The sequence below is a fragment of the Daldinia vernicosa genome (assembly GCF_022497035.1).
Source record: "Daldinia vernicosa strain CBS 139.73 unplaced genomic scaffold F5Y00scaffold_33, whole genome shotgun sequence".
In the NCBI taxonomy this organism is placed as follows: domain Eukaryota; kingdom Fungi; phylum Ascomycota; class Sordariomycetes; order Xylariales; family Hypoxylaceae; genus Daldinia; species Daldinia vernicosa.
Genome location: NW_025953949.1, coordinates 148,851 through 164,746, shown reverse-complemented (window position 1 = coordinate 164,746; position 15,896 = coordinate 148,851). Strand labels below are relative to the sequence as shown.

The 15,896-nt window shown below is 46.7% G+C and overlaps 7 protein-coding genes across 7 annotated transcripts; 2 read left to right on the top strand and 5 right to left on the bottom strand.

The window, feature by feature from the left end:
- Positions 1 to 45: 45 nt before the first annotated feature.
- F5Y00DRAFT_271072 (PARP-domain-containing protein) lies at positions 46 to 3,027 on the bottom strand. The gene is made up of 6 exons (XM_048012727.1): positions 2,251 to 3,027; positions 1,984 to 2,190; positions 996 to 1,791; positions 762 to 802; positions 486 to 710; positions 46 to 418 (listed from the first exon to the last, which is right to left on the bottom strand). The coding sequence occupies exons 1-6, from the start codon at positions 2,983 to 2,985 to the stop codon at positions 296 to 298; spliced, it is 2,127 nt and encodes a 708-aa protein (XP_047863468.1). The 5' UTR covers positions 2,986 to 3,027; the 3' UTR covers positions 46 to 295.
- Positions 3,028 to 4,374: 1,347 nt separating this feature from the next.
- F5Y00DRAFT_241060 (drug resistance protein) lies at positions 4,375 to 6,470 on the top strand (the record flags this gene model as incomplete). The annotated part of the gene is made up of 4 exons (XM_048008326.1): positions 4,375 to 4,745; positions 4,811 to 5,074; positions 5,135 to 5,225; positions 5,289 to 6,470. Coding segments are annotated over exons 1-4 (1,658 nt in total), but the record flags the coding sequence as incomplete, so codon positions are not given.
- Positions 6,471 to 6,539: 69 nt separating this feature from the next.
- Positions 6,540 to 9,464, bottom strand: F5Y00DRAFT_241059 (Metalloprotease). Its single transcript, XM_048008325.1, has 3 exons — positions 8,324 to 9,464; positions 7,155 to 8,260; positions 6,540 to 7,086 (listed from the first exon to the last, which is right to left on the bottom strand). The coding sequence occupies exons 1-3, from the start codon at positions 9,053 to 9,055 to the stop codon at positions 6,795 to 6,797; spliced, it is 2,130 nt and encodes a 709-aa protein (XP_047863466.1). The 5' UTR covers positions 9,056 to 9,464; the 3' UTR covers positions 6,540 to 6,794.
- Positions 9,465 to 9,913: 449 nt separating this feature from the next.
- On the bottom strand, positions 9,914 to 10,818 carry F5Y00DRAFT_115803 (myosin regulatory light chain cdc4). Its single transcript, XM_048003966.1, has 3 exons — positions 10,491 to 10,818; positions 10,116 to 10,349; positions 9,914 to 10,045 (listed from the first exon to the last, which is right to left on the bottom strand). Exons 1-3 carry the CDS (start codon positions 10,663 to 10,665, stop codon positions 10,017 to 10,019), a joined length of 438 nt encoding a protein of 145 aa, XP_047863465.1. The 5' UTR covers positions 10,666 to 10,818; the 3' UTR covers positions 9,914 to 10,016.
- A 638-nt stretch (positions 10,819 to 11,456) lies between these two features.
- On the bottom strand, positions 11,457 to 13,051 carry F5Y00DRAFT_241054 (S-adenosyl-L-methionine-dependent methyltransferase). Its single transcript, XM_048008324.1, has 2 exons — positions 12,692 to 13,051; positions 11,457 to 12,642 (listed from the first exon to the last, which is right to left on the bottom strand). The coding sequence occupies exons 1-2, from the start codon at positions 12,703 to 12,705 to the stop codon at positions 11,757 to 11,759; spliced, it is 900 nt and encodes a 299-aa protein (XP_047863464.1). The 5' UTR covers positions 12,706 to 13,051; the 3' UTR covers positions 11,457 to 11,756.
- Positions 13,052 to 13,219: 168 nt separating this feature from the next.
- Positions 13,220 to 13,836, top strand: F5Y00DRAFT_263443 (NAD(P)-binding protein; the record flags this gene model as incomplete). Its single annotated transcript, XM_048011513.1, has 2 exons — positions 13,220 to 13,313; positions 13,448 to 13,836. The coding sequence occupies 2 exons, from the start codon at positions 13,220 to 13,222 to the stop codon at positions 13,834 to 13,836; spliced, it is 483 nt and encodes a 160-aa protein (XP_047863463.1).
- A 394-nt stretch (positions 13,837 to 14,230) lies between these two features.
- F5Y00DRAFT_253906 (DHH phosphoesterase) lies at positions 14,231 to 15,622 on the bottom strand (the record flags this gene model as incomplete). The annotated part of the gene is made up of 2 exons (XM_048010111.1): positions 14,231 to 15,395; positions 15,450 to 15,622. The coding sequence occupies 2 exons, from the start codon at positions 15,620 to 15,622 to the stop codon at positions 14,231 to 14,233; spliced, it is 1,338 nt and encodes a 445-aa protein (XP_047863462.1).
- Positions 15,623 to 15,896: the final 274 nt, after the last annotated feature.

Here is a 15,896-nt window from a genome sequence, read left to right as displayed (position 1 = left end):
ATCCGAGGGCTATAGAGGATATATGGATCATCCATTCATATCTTCCCGGACGAAGCCGACCATACCCCCTCCCAAAACTCATCGCATTTTTATCAGCAATATGAATTAGCCCTTGATAGTACTCGCTCCCACAACACCACGTGAAACCATATATCTGAGCTATCATATAGCTCTAAAAGCAAAGAAGTTGAGCCTAGATCGAGGAGGAAATGGATATAATGGCAAAAATCATTCATACAGATACCTTCAGCAGTTACGAGGATCCCGAGCACAATTACCACTAGGTCTGAGGGTTCTACATTCTGACCCGAAGGAGGTATCGCAAGCGGACTTGAGAGATATCGTAGCAGATATACTCATTGTAGAGAAGATGGGCATTAGGAACGCCGGTGGCGCCAGGCTTCACGTTACTATCGGGCTAGGGAAAGAGACTAGTTAGCATCAACATAGATAAAAGGTCAAAATCAGGATTAGATTATTCCTACCATTTTCACTCCCTTCAATGATGGATGAATGCATTCGGCATCTTTCCATTGGCTCGGGCCTGTGGACCCCTGGCCCCAAGTCGATAGCATCCCCTTCGACTTAGCATCTTCGGCAGCGCTATACGAGGCACCGGTGAGTACCTGCATTGGATCACCCAGTTCTGCTTCGCAAAGAAGGAGCAGCGCATGCCCGTTGCTGATCGATGGGTAGCAGTAGTTGGCAGACTGCGTGAGAGGTCAATATTGAGCTCCGCAAACTAGAGTTAAAATACTCACCTTGCTGGACATATCCGCTAAGTAGATACCCTTTCCGAACACTATCATATGTTAACATCATATATACAACCTAAAGTATCATTACGGGCAATATGATTTGCTTAGCATGTAGGAAAATACGATAACATACTGCGAATTTGTTAGCTTCATTAACATGAACGTTGAGATAAGCAAAGCGAGTCCAAGGGAAGAAATGAGATCTCGGTGTGTAATATGGTAATACATACCTGTAACCTGTAACGGGAGCCTCGGGGGGCGCGATACGTAATCCCTGTGAGAGGATACCACCAAAATTGGTACAGCGAGAGCCGTGCCACAGAAGTCGTCTGTCTTGGTACGTCTCGTGTACAGCTTCTAAGCGATCTTTTTCGCCGTTGCGCTCGACTCTGAAGATTTGCGATACCTGGTAGTTAGCACTGTGAGTTGCTCCTCGTGTATCCATCAAGTAGTCCACCAACTGGGTGAACTCTGGGCTCTCATGGTCAAGCGGGGTCATCTCATTCATTCCTAAGCTCTGGAACTGTTGATCAAGCTTATTGATCTCATATTCCTGCTGATTCTTCATGAGTAGCGATGCGTCCTTCATATCCGATAAGCTCTCGAGAAGTTCTATTTCTCTTTTGAGTAGTGTCGTATCTCGAATAACGGGAGGCTTATTCCTCCCAAACGCATGCGGAATCAGAGTGAAGTACAAATTCGAAAGTTGCTCTGTTGCCGAAATGTAGTTAGTCTGATGCAGAGAAGTTGCTAATGCCGGGTTTTGTATGAGGGCCGAGAGGTCCTTCAAAGCTTGAAAACCTCGAGAAATTGTAGTTTTGCTGAGTTTTCCCAGGGGTAGCTTCACAGAATCGTAATTAAGGTCGCGCATAGTCGCTGCGAAGTACTGCTGATTGAAAATGAGCTGCATCAACTCCTGAACCGGCTTAGGTAGTTTTGAGTCAGGCTCCTCGCCATCCTCAATTTTAATAGTGCCGCCATTTGTGTCTTTCGTATCTTTCGTATCATCTTCATCTTCCGAGTCTGGTTCATACTGAAGGACTGCGAGTTAGCAATTGCATTCATTTGTTGCATTTATTTGGGAAGGGAGCTTCCTAGAGAAACACGTCAAGGGTTGGTAGGGTAATATTTCTCTAGATTCGGAATTCCTCGCCAGCCCAATTATACTTGGTTGATCCAAAATAAGAACCAAGACAGATAATAAGTAGCATTGAAAAATACTTACGCTTTTCTCGATGAAAGCGTATTTTCCAGGTTTCGGAGGCTCCCCGCGGTTGACCCATGGAAGACCGGTCTTCGACTTAAATTTACTATTGAACTCATGAAGCGCGCTCTCAAGTGTTCCATTGCCGACGGCTTTGGACTGGCCATGTTCACCTACTCGGCCCCAACGGGTCCAGCATATGAAATGATCTTTGACAGACCGAAGCAACTAGGGGAAACCATCAGTACATCGCCCAATCCATTCAAATATACGAAACGGTGATTTCACCTGAAGACGGTAGAATTTATTGTTGTTGGCTGTCGAGTTGGTCTGGTTGAGCGAGGCATCAAAAATGACACCGTCGTCATCAATATAGACCTCATACTTAGCGTACTGTACGTCAGCGCCCTCGTCAAGCGGGATTATGGCGTCTCGAGATTTAGCAATCTGGCCATCAGCAACAATGGCCTTTTTTTCCTCAGTCTCGACGTCTTTGTCTTCTTGGCTCTGTGCTTTGGTCTTCGAAGTCCTGGCCTTCTTTTTAGATTGAGATTTCACCTCTTGCTTATCGCTATCTTCTTCTTCAGCTGGAAGTTCCTGTGCCGCCGACCGCTTCCTAGTGCCACGGGTCTGTATAGGTAAAGATTGCGACTGAGATTGCGTCTGAGATTGAGGCTGGGGCTGTGATTGTGATTGAGAGGAACCAATGCCATATGAGCTCTCAACCATACGAGATATTTGGTTAAGGGAATCCTCAAGCCATTGAAAGGTGACAATTGGCACGCCAAGAGACTGCGCAGTCTTAACCTTGATAGAAGGCTTGTTGTAGTCTGATTCGGTACTGATAAGGTGTGTAGTGGTTGTCGTAACAGACTTGGCTAGAGATGCACCGAGAGCATTGATAAAGTCTCGCTCGATGGCGGCTTGAGTGTGCCCGGGTATTGTACCACTAATAGCTATTCTGCAATCCTCCAATGGTGGCGGAGGTGGTTTAGCTACTGCGGCCTTCTTTCTAGGTGGCATTATTCAGCCTTTTATATGGCTATGCTTTTAATTCTTGTTGGAGAAACACCTGATTCGATAATTGAGTTCAATAAAGTATTTAATATTAAATTGAATGACAAGGAAAGAATGGAGAGATGTAGGTTTTTCGAGGATAGTGTGAGAATTTGGGAGAGTTTGTGAGAGAATTGAAAAGGAAGCCGGGAGCAATTGAGGTCGAATAAATATTGACAATGAACGCGCTCAGTGGCACTTTCCCTCTAGGCAACAGACGCCGAGAGAGGAAAGATAGATGCCAATTGATGCCACCATGGCGCGTCTAAACGTGACTTCCCAAGGCAGCAGCGCCGTTTATTTCTAACTTTGAGCTTAGACCGCGGAACAGCTGAAGATCAAGCATTAGGTACCTCATAACTACCTAAAGTACCTAAGTACTAGTTACACAAATCATAGATGTCTTTCCGACAGGAGTATCAATTTCTCTTGTAAATGGCTTACTTGAATGTCTTTGTGAGAGATACTTCGATCCTGTAAAAATGCTTAAATAGTCGATCATTTTTATTCTAATTTAATAAATTGTTGTTCTAGTAGGTAGAATTCTACATGTATCAATGGGGGCACCAATTCGCTTAGTTGCATACAAAATCGGAGATAACCTATATTCATATTTAAGGTGGCTGGTCAATAATCGACAGTTGATGTCGGCAGCCTAAATCACCGAAAATACTCGAAGGCACACTCTCAAAATGAACTATCATTACATATGAACTCGGACTAACTTAGTATACTAAAAATTAAATGTCTATATACTAAATGTGAGTAAAAGAACTTATAACTAATTGAATTGTCCCCCTTCCTCAACTTACAATTATTCGACTTAACAAATATTAGGTTGAGTTAAACATTAGCTGCATAAATTGAATTTCCTTTTAGGATAAACAAATTCCTGGAAATTATTATATTCCATCCGTAAAGTGAATGTAAAGTACTGATTAGGGGATATGAGTATTTGACTTATAATTATTGAATCTCGAACTAACCATTGGGTAGGCTTTTATTTACCTAACGTAATACAGTACGGATTACACCATAAAAGGATCGTTACCTTGAAAAGATAGACGGCAGCCGTCTCTTATCATCTCTGGCCAAACTCGGTCTTGGCGTGCAAACAATCTGAGAAGAAAGCCGTCCAGCAAAAGCTATGGTTAGCAAATCAGCACATTTACCGTCTGTACGGGGAAACGTGGCCCCCTGGGGAACCGATACCGGGTCCCGGAAGAAGGGCGGCGAGGGCCCTGCAGCACGCCGTTCTTCTCAAACTGGAGGATTGCTTTAACAGTACCCGCTGTTGATTGGTCGAGTAATAGGACATATTATAATCCCCAGGTTCTGGTATTGGAGACATGGCATCTTACCCGCACGCGATGGCGGAACACCTGCAGACGTATATGAACATGACCCGGCCCGGGGGTCGTCCTACTAATTTCGCCCATGGGATTTCGGCCGGATTGCTGCGAAGACTGCTATTGTCTCCGTGAACAATGGCAAAGGACTTGGAGATTGGCCAGAACCCCATGGCGGAGGTTGAGAAGGCCGAAGACAAAGAGAAAGGACGGCAGGATTTCGATATTATCGAGATGGAAGGCTCCTCACCACCGTCACGCCAGGCTGTAGAAAGCAGACCCAAGGAAGATGACGGCGCGACTAAGCCGAGCTTACCCTTTTCGAAGGCGAGATGTATTGCATTAGTCGCAACGGTCACCGGCGCTAGCTTCTTGAACGTAGGTACCTATATAGCATCGCCATTAAAGCCTATGATGTATTCTAGGTAGCTAATTAAGTCCAGACTCTCTCAATCCAGTCGGTCGTCATTATTCTACCAACAATTGGCGAGGATTTAAACATCCCCGAAAGTAGATTGCAATGGCTTGTGTCCTCCTACGCGCTCACCTTCGGATGTTTCTTGCTCCTGTGGGGTCGCATAGCCGACATCTACGGCAAACGCTCCATCTTCATCTTGGGAAGTGCCTTTGTAGCAGTGACGATGATTATCAACCCGTTCATACCAGATGAAATAGGATTTAATTTGTTTCGAGGCTTACAAGGACTTGTGAGTATACGGTGTAATGCCTTGAGCAGTGCGGCTGCGGCATAGCTTACGAATCGTCAGGGTGCTGCCGCCAATGTCCCTACAGCTATTGGGATTCTGGGTGTGACTTTTCCGCCTGGCAAGGCGAAGAACTATGCTTTTAGCGCATACGGTAGGTTATGTTATCTACGTCTAATTACTACTACTATGTATTTACGACTAACGTCTCGTGAAGCTGCTGGTGCGCCTCTTGGCAGCGTCTTCGGAAACCTGATTAGTGGCTTCATCGCTGCGTTTGCTAACTGGAGATGGGTATTCGGGGCTACCGGTGGACTCGCAATCGCCGTCACGCTTGCGGGTATACTATTCATACCTCCGCCGCCACAACATCTAACGAGTAAGAAATCTAGTTTCGCTTCGCTGAAGTCTGTAGATTGGATAGGGGGTGCGCTCGTCACCGTTTCGATCCTGGCATTACTGTTCGCCTTAACGGAAGGCAATATCGTTGGCTGGAATACTATCTGGATCTACATGCTAATTGTTATTTCCGTTTTGCTTCTTTGTATATTCATTGCATGGCAGTGGTACCAAGAAAAGCATATGACAAGCAAGCCGCTCATGAAGGTGTCCATGTTCAAGAACGCCCGATTTAGCGCCGCCATGGTGATCATGGCTCTATTCTTCGCTGCCTTCAACGATCTTATCGTCTCCGCCACGTTCATCTTCCAGGACTACCAGGCCCTTGGTGCGTTGCAGACAACCTATCGATTTATCCCAACCGGTGCCTCTGGTGTCATCACCGCATTCGTCGTGAGCCACCTCATCTCACGAATACCTACTTGGATGTTGCTCCTTTTCGGCAATCTAAGCATGTCTATTTCCTGCTTATTATTTTCAATACCTATTCCACCTGACACGTCTTACTTTGCGTACGGCTTTCCGGCTTTTATCCTCTCGGTAATTGGTGCTGATATTACTTGGCCAACCCTAACTTTGTTTACCTCAAAATCCTTACCCCAGGACGACCAAGCATTAGGAGGCGCACTTATCAATTCGATGGGCCAAATCGGAAGAGCGATTGGGTTAGCCATCACCACAGCCATTCAAACTGCCGTCATGGCAAGGGACAGGGGAGTTTCAGTAGAGGCCTCAGGCAAGATCTTGCCCTGGGAACCCGCATCTTTAGCTGGGCTAAGAGCCGGCATTTGGTTCAACTTTGCACTCGCACTATGCTGCGCAGTTGTTGTTACTGTGTATTTCCGCGGCACTGGCATTAAAACTACCTACATGTCTGGTAGTTAAATAAGAACGCCGGTACCTAAAGCTATTGACGCTACGTCTTCCTTGAAACATATATCTTTTAAGTTTCAAGCGGGTGCATATTTTGTTATAATCGGAGAGAAAAGAGACTTGGTACGAGCAATATCAAATACTCGCTTAGGTATCTCTAGTCTATTATCACTAAATGGTCTTTATAAGAACACTACAAGTTTCATAGTTACGTGTTGCTATCGTTAATCTGTTTCAAGCACATCTCCATAAAAGGAATACATAATGCAAAGCTTTATTTCTTGGTCCTATAGTAGGCCAACTGGCTCCACGAAGGTGAATGGAGGAATTGGAAGATCTACTAGTATATAGCCGGAGTAGAGGCAGTTATAACAACTTGCAAACCTCAGGATAACTCCATACTATCTATATTGTACCATGCCATAGCGTTGGCCCGTTTATAAATATTTTCTTACGCTGCAGTAGTAAGTGCAATGGCAGTAAGACCCAACTCCGCATAAAAAGCGTCGCTGCTGGGTTTTCTACCAAGAAATTGTTCAAGAGTCGTCATTTCGTCCTGGCTACCTCCACGCTCTAGCACGGTGTGGCGGTATCTACGGCCCTCTTTTCCATTCATTGGGTCTTTCTTGAAGACTGAATAGAACATGTCGGTGCTGTAGACCTCCGAGGATAAGTAGCCGTAGTAACCTGCGTCGTAACCTCCCATAAGATGACCGAAGGTCGCCTGTCCATTACCCCAGGTGCTATCATCAAACTTCAGTTAGTTACATAGCAACAACAGTATAACGTACAGTATAGGGGGGCAACGTACCTTGGTTCTCCCAGAGCTTCGGGGCCCTTGAGGCCAGCAATCTGGGTCCGTAGATCGTTGTATAGGGCGCTGAAATCAATTTTTTCTAGTTCTTCGTGGGTAGCAGGGGAGTGCACTGTCATATCGAAAATACCAAAGTGCAATTGCCTGAGATTGAATAGGGCGTCATTGACGTGTTTAGTTGAGATTTGCTTCTCAATCAATTCGTCGGGGATCTTTTCTCCGGTTTCATAGTGATTCGAGAGGGCCTTGAGCTGACTAGGCGTCCAGCACCAATTCTCAAGCATCTGACTCGGAGCTTCAACGAAGTCTCTAACTGTCGCCGTTCCATGGAATCTACTATACGTAGTTCGGCCAGATAAATCGTGAATACCATGTCCAAGTTCGTGGAAAAGGGTAACCACTTCATCGTGCTTTAGGAGAGAGGGCTTCTTCTCCGTCGGCTTAGAGAAGTTGCACACAAGGGCAGTAGCAGGATACCTACGCGTTCCGTCCTTCTTCCGGAAACCGGGTTGCAAATTGAAGTTGGCAGCATGACCATACTTGCCCTGCCGTGGGTGCAGATCGAGATAGAGATAGCCAACAAAACCATCGCCCTCGGAGCTGTCGTCCCAGACGGAGAAGAGGATGACATCCTCATGCCAGGCAATGTCTTCGGCTTTACCGGTCGGCGATAACCTCTTACGCTCGCTGGGGTCTAGTTCCACAAAAGCCAGACCAAATAACTCTTCAAAGATGTGTAACATGGCTCGAACTGTGCTTTGCAGCGGGAAATATTCCGCAATCTTGACCTCGTCAATGTTGTATTCCTGCTCTACCATCATGCGGTCGTAGAAGCGATGGTCCCAGAGGTAATAGTTTCCGTCCGGCTTCAGACCTCTCGACTCCTCGTCCTTTTTCTTCAGTTCGAGCAAATGTTTCGTTTCTTTCTCGCCACCCGGAGCGAGGCGCTTTCGAAGATCAGATAAAAAGGCGTTGACTGTAGCTGGCTCCTTGGCCATCTTGTCTTCTATGCGGAAAGCGGCATGATTGGGATAGCCTAAGAGCCGGGCACCTTCATCGCGCAATAGAACAGTCTCTTTGAAGAGAGCGACGTTTTGGTTAGTCTGTTGTGGTTTATTAGCCATGATTGTACGGGTAGAAAATTTTGGGGATGGCTGTATGGATACCTTATTCTCGTTCGCAATGAAGACCTTCTTCCTTGTTTCCGGGTTTTTAGCGAACTTTAAGGTAGGGAAAAGGTCAGGATACTTGAAGCTGAGCTTCAATTTCCCTTCGTTCTCTCCTGTTCCCTTCTCTAAACCATCGGTCACGTCAGATGGAACGCCGTCTAATTCTTCCTTGGTGAACCATAGGCCGCCGTTTTCTTCATTGAGATTCTTTTGAAACTCGATACTTATCTGACTTAAACGTTTCTTGATCTCCTTAAAGCGATCTCGCTGGGGACCTTGGGGTATTCCTAATCCATTCTGGATATAACCCTTGCGTTCTTTTTCGAGTAGCCGCAAGCTTTCAGCATCGAGATCGGGCTCTTTACTCTTCTGAGCCTGGAAGACAGCATCGACGAGTTTGAAAACATCCTCACGCATGTTACACTCAATGGAGAATTCATCCATAATCTTCTCCGCCTCGGTGGAAGCGTTGCGTAGGTCGGCGTCGCTCGAAACATATTGGTAGAAGCCGAGGATTCGATTGCTCAGCTGAGATTGATTCTCATCTTCCGCCATGGGTGCTAAGACCGAGGCAAAAGTTGCGGTTGGGGCAGACACATCGGCAACAAGCTTGTCTAGCAAAGACCTCGTGGTGTCGCAAATGGTCTGGGCATCTTTGACAATAGACTCCTTGGTGCCCGTGAAAGTCGGTGGTGCCTGGGGAGGGTTCTTGTACTTATCGGGTGCCATAGCGGCGGTCACAATTGATCGGTCTGGAGGAGTTGAACGTGTGAGGGGGAAGATAGTTGTTGAGGGAATAGTCTTTGGCCGTATCTGGTTAAGATACGAGGTAAGACGGGAAAGAGCTCGTGGGGCGGCCAGATTGTAGGCTATAGCGAGCAGGAGGATAGGTAAGGAAGCTACTAGGAAGAAAGAAGGACGGGAGTAGTTTCTAGTAGAAGTAGCTCTGCTAGAGTTCGCCAGTATGTATTCGCCAGCATGTATCACGAGGGGCTTGAGGGGCAGAGGGGTCCAATGGGGGGTCAAATATAGCAAGACCGACGCGGGGCTTTTATGTAGATGCAGGTGTCCACCTTGGATACGTGACAATGTAAGGTTGAGGGTTAAAACCGTCTGGTCTGATTGATGCGTCTAGAAAGTTGTATGGAGCTAAAAAGTATGCTGATCGTGACGAAGCCAAGACACCTGCGGGTCCCACCAACCATTCAGCCCATTTCTAGATTGCGGGGGATCACACTGTAACCTTATACCCCTAGGAACCTACCTAAGCACCTATGGGTATCGTAATAGGTACCTACATGCGCTGGAAGCCAACAAGCCTCTCATCTGCAAAGCCGAACGCAACTAATCGAAATCCGTTGTCCTGGATTGAGAAGAATTTTTATATTACCTAACGTACAGAATCGGCGAAAGGCAAAGGGGTTCCGAATGCCCACGCTACCATACGACCCCATACGACCCTATTCACCTCTCTTCCGTATCTGACTTATGACTATCGCAAGAGACCAAATAGGTCAATCCAGTTTCACATAATCCCGTCAATGAACAAACGCCATGTCGTCCTCCCCAGTCATGCCTATGATGTGATGTATTGATATCCTTCTTTTAGGAGAAGTGTCGTGGGTGAATGTAATAATTTCTACGCCTCTAAACTCCAGCTTCCATCAATGCTCGTGAGGATGAAATCATCTTAATTGGCTAGGATGGTTCGGACAAGTTCTATGCCGTATTAGTTATTGCTTTGGCTCTTTTCTCAATCATTAGTTGATTTTGAGCATCTTGTACTCACCAGTATAGTTGACTTGTCCTGAGCTGGTGTCGACGGCCTTGAGTAGCTCGTCCACCTCCTCATCCGTCATCTTTTCTCCCAGATTCGTCAAGATGTATTTGAGCTGACCAACACCGATAAAGCCAGTCATGTCCTTATCGAAAACTTGAAAGCCGCGACAGTATTCGTCAGGCTCGCCGGGGTCGCGGAAGCCACCTGGTCGGTTCAGGATTTTCGAGAAAGTCTCGAAGTCAACTACAACGATGCGTTCATATTAGCTAACTACATTCTAATTATATGCCCAACGCATCTGGCGCTCCGTTTCTAGACACTTGCACATTGCGCATGTACACAGATATCGACGTGGAAGCCTGTCAGGGTAATAGGGGTACTCACAGTCACCACCAACGTTACGCTCCAAATCTCTGATTTCGGCTAAGGTAGGGTTCTGGCCACAAGCGCGCAGGAGGTCGCCGAGGCTGTCGAGGGCAACGCGGCCGTTGCCTCGCTTGTCGAATAATGAGAAAGCCTCCTTGTAGTTGGTTGAAGCCTGAGCATCATTAGCGGCCATATCGACAATTTTTTAAGAAAAAAATCTTGGTTAATCGTAGAAAATATAAGAGTGAAGCAATTGAGATCCACCAAGGAAGTAGATAGGATGAGAGGTTGCTATTGCTTTGTTTCCCAAGAATCGAATCGCTTCGGAGAAATGATGAAAGGATCGCAAATAGTAATTCTCGGGTGCGGCGTCACTGCTGGTTACATGTTGCCAGCCGCTGCTAAAGGATTCTGCTGACTGGTCGTTTCCCATCGCGTAACACCGACACTAAGCCTGGACTTAGGGGGTTACGAGGGGCAGTAGTAAGGAAGCCCTCTGTTTATTTTCCTATAGGTATGCATATGTAGATAGTAAATCGAAGCAAACAAGAGCAACTCACCATTTTAAGATATTGAGGATTGGAATCGCAAATAGATTGGGTTAGGGACGTCGCAAAGAAGTCGGTGTTTGTGATGATATTTTCTGGAGTTGTGAGGACGATGGTTAAGGTAATAGGAAAGTTGAATAACGGAGATGAAACAATGTAATCGAATTACCCCCCTACCTTAGCGTACCTAGTCCATGCGTTGCTGGCAATTAAGTGGATCAAGTTGGGCTTTCGGATTGACGGGGCAACGCCGTAACCTAACCTTGTTTTAGTTACTCATGTACATGAGCTGGGACGATTTGTTTGGTTAAACCAGAGCGGTATGACGGGGCTAGAATTCACCGCTGAAACATTGAACCAATGAGCGCTTACCTACCACATACACATATCATTGCTATTGAATTTGTGAATGTTTGCTATCTTAATTCTTTCAATCCGTTAGGTACATGTTCACCTCAGAGAGTCCCTCCAGATATCACTTCATGTACGTAGTACGGATTATTATATTTACCAAATAAGGTACCAAATATTTTAAAAAGATTTCTTTACTTCATTCCATTGGGCATTCAATAGAATACCTAAGACTTTATCCTATAAGACAAATAGTCTATGGGGGGATAAAGACGAGAGCCGTGATAATGAAGGGAAGAAAATAGCCCGGAGATGCTATAAGACTATTTATTAGGATCCTTGTGATCATGACACTAAGGCGCCAGTGGTGCTGCCGTACAATACATCACCGGCGTCTAGCCATTAATATATAAGTACCCCAATCATTCTCAACTTCGGCTTCCCGCCACCGCTCTCCCATGGCCTTCCATTCCGGTACCGCATCGACCATATGATCCCACATGATATCAACTATATCTCCATCTCCGCCGTCCGCTCTACTTTTCGCCTCGGGGTGAGCTTCTTTCCAGCCATTGAAGCAGCTAAACGTCCTTGTATAGCCTTCTACCTCACCTAGCTTCATCTTCTTCCTCAACCAGCGGGTCTCATCTGTCCCCTCCTGGCCGGGCTCGTGTTCCAACCTGGTAACGTCCATCCAGTCTGTTTCGGGGGGTTGCACGCTACGTAGGAGATTGCGTAGGATATTACGCCCAGGCTGTTCCCAATACGGACCCATTCCTTCTACGCCCGGTGCTACTTCGCCGAACCCGTAAACGAACCGCTCCATAATTTCGGTAGCCCGTTCGGCGCCGATAAGTACGTTATCCTTATATCCCCAGAAGGCGACTGTGCCCCCGGAACGTATCACACGGGCGAGGTTCGGCCAGACTTTATCGTAGTTAAACCAATGCGCGGCTTGACCCGCAACAGCCATGTCTACGGAACCATCAGATAAGAAGTCCAGATCCTCGGCATTACCTTGACGAAACGTAATGGTAGGATCTGTCGTTGTTTGCTTTGCTTGCGTTATCATCCCTGCTGACGGGTCGATCGCAATGACTGATTTGAAATGCGGTCTAAGATGACGCGCGATAAGGCCATGGCCGCACCCAAGATCCAGTAATGTGCCGTTGGATGCGGGTAGCTTGTGATAGTTCAGCACGGTACGGAATAGTGATGGGGGGTAAGCCGGCCGAAAAGCTGCGTAGGCTTTTGCTGAAAATGTTGATCGGCTGTACTTCTGTTAGCGAGATGCCTCTTAAAAGGAAGGTCGCAACTAACGCAAATGTCGCCATCTCTTGTGCAACTCAACTAACGAGAATAAGTTGGGACTTTTAGATCTTAGTATATCTTGGTACATATGAGATATGAGGCACATTTGTTGGTATTATAGAATAGTCAGGGCAGCAGGGGTAAAGTAAGAAGAAAAGGGCAAGGATTGAGGCTAGAAGTACACTCAGCTGGGAAAATGTCAAGCTTCAGCTGCAGCTGCATTGCATTGATTTAATGAGACGACATCCCGTGGATTATACGCCATCCATCGGCTCCGATTGCGCCAAGACTTGGTATAAGTAAGCCTCGGGATATCAAACTCGAGGGTTGATAAGAGAACCGGAACACCAAGTACATCATTCATTCATATGCTTCTCAACGATTTAACTCAACATTACTATTACTCAGTTGGAAACTAGCAGACCGTTCTCATTTAACAATATCAAACAAGCGCATCCCCTTCTTAATAGACTCTCCTTCACTAGACCTACCTTATCAAACTACATTTTATTCATTGTCCATCTATTAATGCTCAAGATGACTACCGAAACTACTGTCAGAACTTTCTTCAACTCCCCTCAATTCGCCGTAGTGGGCGCGAGCACGAACCCCGCCAAGTTCGGCCATAAGGGTAAGGTCCCCCTTGCTTAACACTGCGCTATTTTATTCGTTCATCGGAGGCTCAAGTGGCCTGTTTTATGCACATGAGATACGACATAAATACAACTTCACTCTATATAAAGGCAAGTTGCTAACTTGCTCAAGTCTTCACCTGGTACCATGCACACTCGCTCCCGGTAACGCCCATCAACCCGGCGAGTGCTAGCATAGAGACGCCTTTTGGCGTGCACCCGACCGTAAAGTCACTTGCAGACCTGCCCGATCCGCAGCACACCTCGTTGTCGGTCATCACGCCAGCACCCGTGACCCTAAACGTGCTAAAGGAAGCTAAGAAGCTCGGCATCCCCGCCGTGTGGCTTCAGCCGGGCACCTGGGACGATGCGGTGCTCAGCTATGCGCGCGGTGGCGAGGAGGGAGCGGAAGAGGGTGGCTACGAGGGCGCCTTAGTCGCTGGGGACGGCGGCAGCGGCCACGGCGGCTGGTGCGTCCTCGTCGATGGTGAGCGTGGCCTCAAATCGGTAGGAAAATTGTGAGTCGATTCGTGCTGCACCTCTGTGAGTTGAGCGTCGACAAAGGCTTAAATTGCTAGGAAGAGGCGTGGGGTGGGAAAGCTTATGGGAGCGGTGTGCGCTCTAATGTGAGCACGACGACGCCTTGCACCACTATCAGTTTTCGACAGATGAATCTTCATCACTAATTAATAGAATCCAATTGCATATTTTTAAAGTTATGAATTTGCTCAACTCTCATCTCAAAATCTGCTAACTACCGGAAAAGAGAATGAGAAGCAAGATATATATATAAGCAAATCTAAGTACCTCTTAAGGGTCAGAATAAGTATGACAACTACAAGCTCATTCTGCTCATTCTTAATGAAACCACTCTACTAGCTAGGTAACTATAGAGCATCGTATCTCACCCAAGCAACTACGCAGTAGTTTGCTTACTGAAATAGTTTGTCAGGGTATTTGACTGTTTCGGAGCAGCAGCGGCTTTCTTAACCTTCTTCGGACTTTCCCCTTCAGGCTTCTTCCCGATTTCTAGGATGTCCATGAACTCTTCAAACTCTGCTATCGGAACTATACCTCCACTAGCTTCTTTATGTCCTCTTGCGAACGACTCTCCAAGTCTTTCGCGTAGGGTCGGGTTTGGCGCCCTTGCGGCGACTTCCTCCAATACTTCGATAATGTTTGGAGGCTGATCCCTTGCCCTCGCGCTTCGAGGGACTCGGCACGAGAAGTTGACCATACCCGGGAGATAGCCTTCGTTAGCTACTAGGATCACTTCCAACTTTGGCGACTGTAGGTATCCCGCCCAGCGCGTGGCTATCACTGGATGAACTTGCGCGGGCGAATTGATGCGGAAAACAGCAATCTTGGCGTCACCCGAAAACTTCGGGGCCGTACGGGTGCATCGATCTACTTCGGCGTTCACTTCAGCCCTGGCGGCAAGGAGACTCTGGTTCGTAAGGAGTTCCGCAGGCGAGCTGGCTGCTGTTAGAGCATCCCAGGCAGCGGGAACATCATAGGTTGCAGTTCGACGGGGAGCGTTAATGAGTGACACGGCGCGGTTCAGCGCCTTTTTGGTATAGGCCTTGAAGGTAGGCTTCATATCTGGAAAAGGTGGCTCCCACTTCAACGCATTGCCCAAGTCGCCATGAGTACCCATTACACATAACCAATCGCATTTTGTCTGCACTTGCTCATGCAACTCATTGCAAATGTAGTAGGTAAGTAGTGAGCTCGTAGCGACTGGAGGAGAGTTGCACGCCGTAACATGCTCTGAGCCCTTGGGAAAATCATCCTCCAATGCCCAATGATGATCTATGATCAGCGCTTTATGAGGGGCGTCTATTACTGGAGGCCAATTCATCGATCCTTGATCCAAAACAAATATATATTCGGGATTATAAGCAGCCATAGAAGCGCGCTCATCCTCTTTATGAATGCTGCTGCCTTTTTGAAGCAGATGGGCCGATATGAGATGAGGCTCTAAACCAAGTAAGACAAGAGTCTTCTGCAAAATAGCGCCTGATGTTAACCCATCTGCATCTTTATCAGGTACAATCAAGGTCTTCTTTTTTGCGGAGGCGCTACATTATAACTATTAGTTTAAGAGATAGAATGATATAAGTTACAGAACATGCCACTCTAGAATAAAATCTCGAGCACGCTCGATCTGAGCTCTAGGAGCTGGCCATACGATTTCGCCCGATTCCTCATCTCGTATCGAAGGGGTTAAATGATACTCGGGCACTTTCGGTCGAGGTTTCTTGGCTCTTGACGCGACTTTGGGTACTGCTGATGCACTGCGCTTCATCTGAATTGTTGTCGATGCTTCGGATCCGGTGAGTCGACATATTCTAGGGAGGGTGTGAATAGTAAACCGGCCAGCTATCTGTTTAGAAATACTTGCGCAACCTCTAGGTAGTAAGGAAAGTCCCAAGTGCCCTTGATATATTGACATAACTGACGTTTGCATTCATCAGGTACACCAAATGATCATTTATCCAAATTTGTTATTATCAGTTGAAGTTGTGGGTCCAATACTGAGACATGAAGAAGTCAAGTCGATATTGATGACGTCAGTGTTT

Coding starts and splice junctions, on each gene's coding strand:
- F5Y00DRAFT_271072 (XM_048012727.1), bottom strand. CDS start 2,985: ATGCCACCTAGAAAGAAGGCCGCAGTAGCTAAACCACCTCCGCCACCA. Junction 2,191..2,250: donor ATAAATTCTACCGTCTTCAG/GTGAAATCACCG, acceptor GGTTTCCCCTAG/TTGCTTCGGTCTGTCAAAGA. Junction 419..485: donor CATTGAAGGGAGTGAAAATG/GTAGGAATAATC, acceptor CTCTTTCCCTAG/CCCGATAGTAACGTGAAGCC.
- F5Y00DRAFT_241059 (XM_048008325.1), bottom strand. CDS start 9,055: ATGGCACCCGATAAGTACAAGAACCCTCCCCAGGCACCACCGACTTTC. Junction 8,261..8,323: donor TCATTGCGAACGAGAATAAG/GTATCCATACAG, acceptor AAACCACAACAG/ACTAACCAAAACGTCGCTCT. Junction 7,087..7,154: donor GAAGCTCTGGGAGAACCAAG/GTACGTTGCCCC, acceptor GTTTGATGATAG/CACCTGGGGTAATGGACAGG.
- F5Y00DRAFT_115803 (XM_048003966.1), bottom strand. CDS start 10,665: ATGGCCGCTAATGATGCTCAGGCTTCAACCAACTACAAGGAGGCTTTC. Junction 10,350..10,490: donor GCGTAACGTTGGTGGTGACT/GTGAGTACCCCT, acceptor GCATCGTTGTAG/TTGACTTCGAGACTTTCTCG. Junction 10,046..10,115: donor AGGACAAGTCAACTATACTG/GTGAGTACAAGA, acceptor AATACGGCATAG/AACTTGTCCGAACCATCCTA.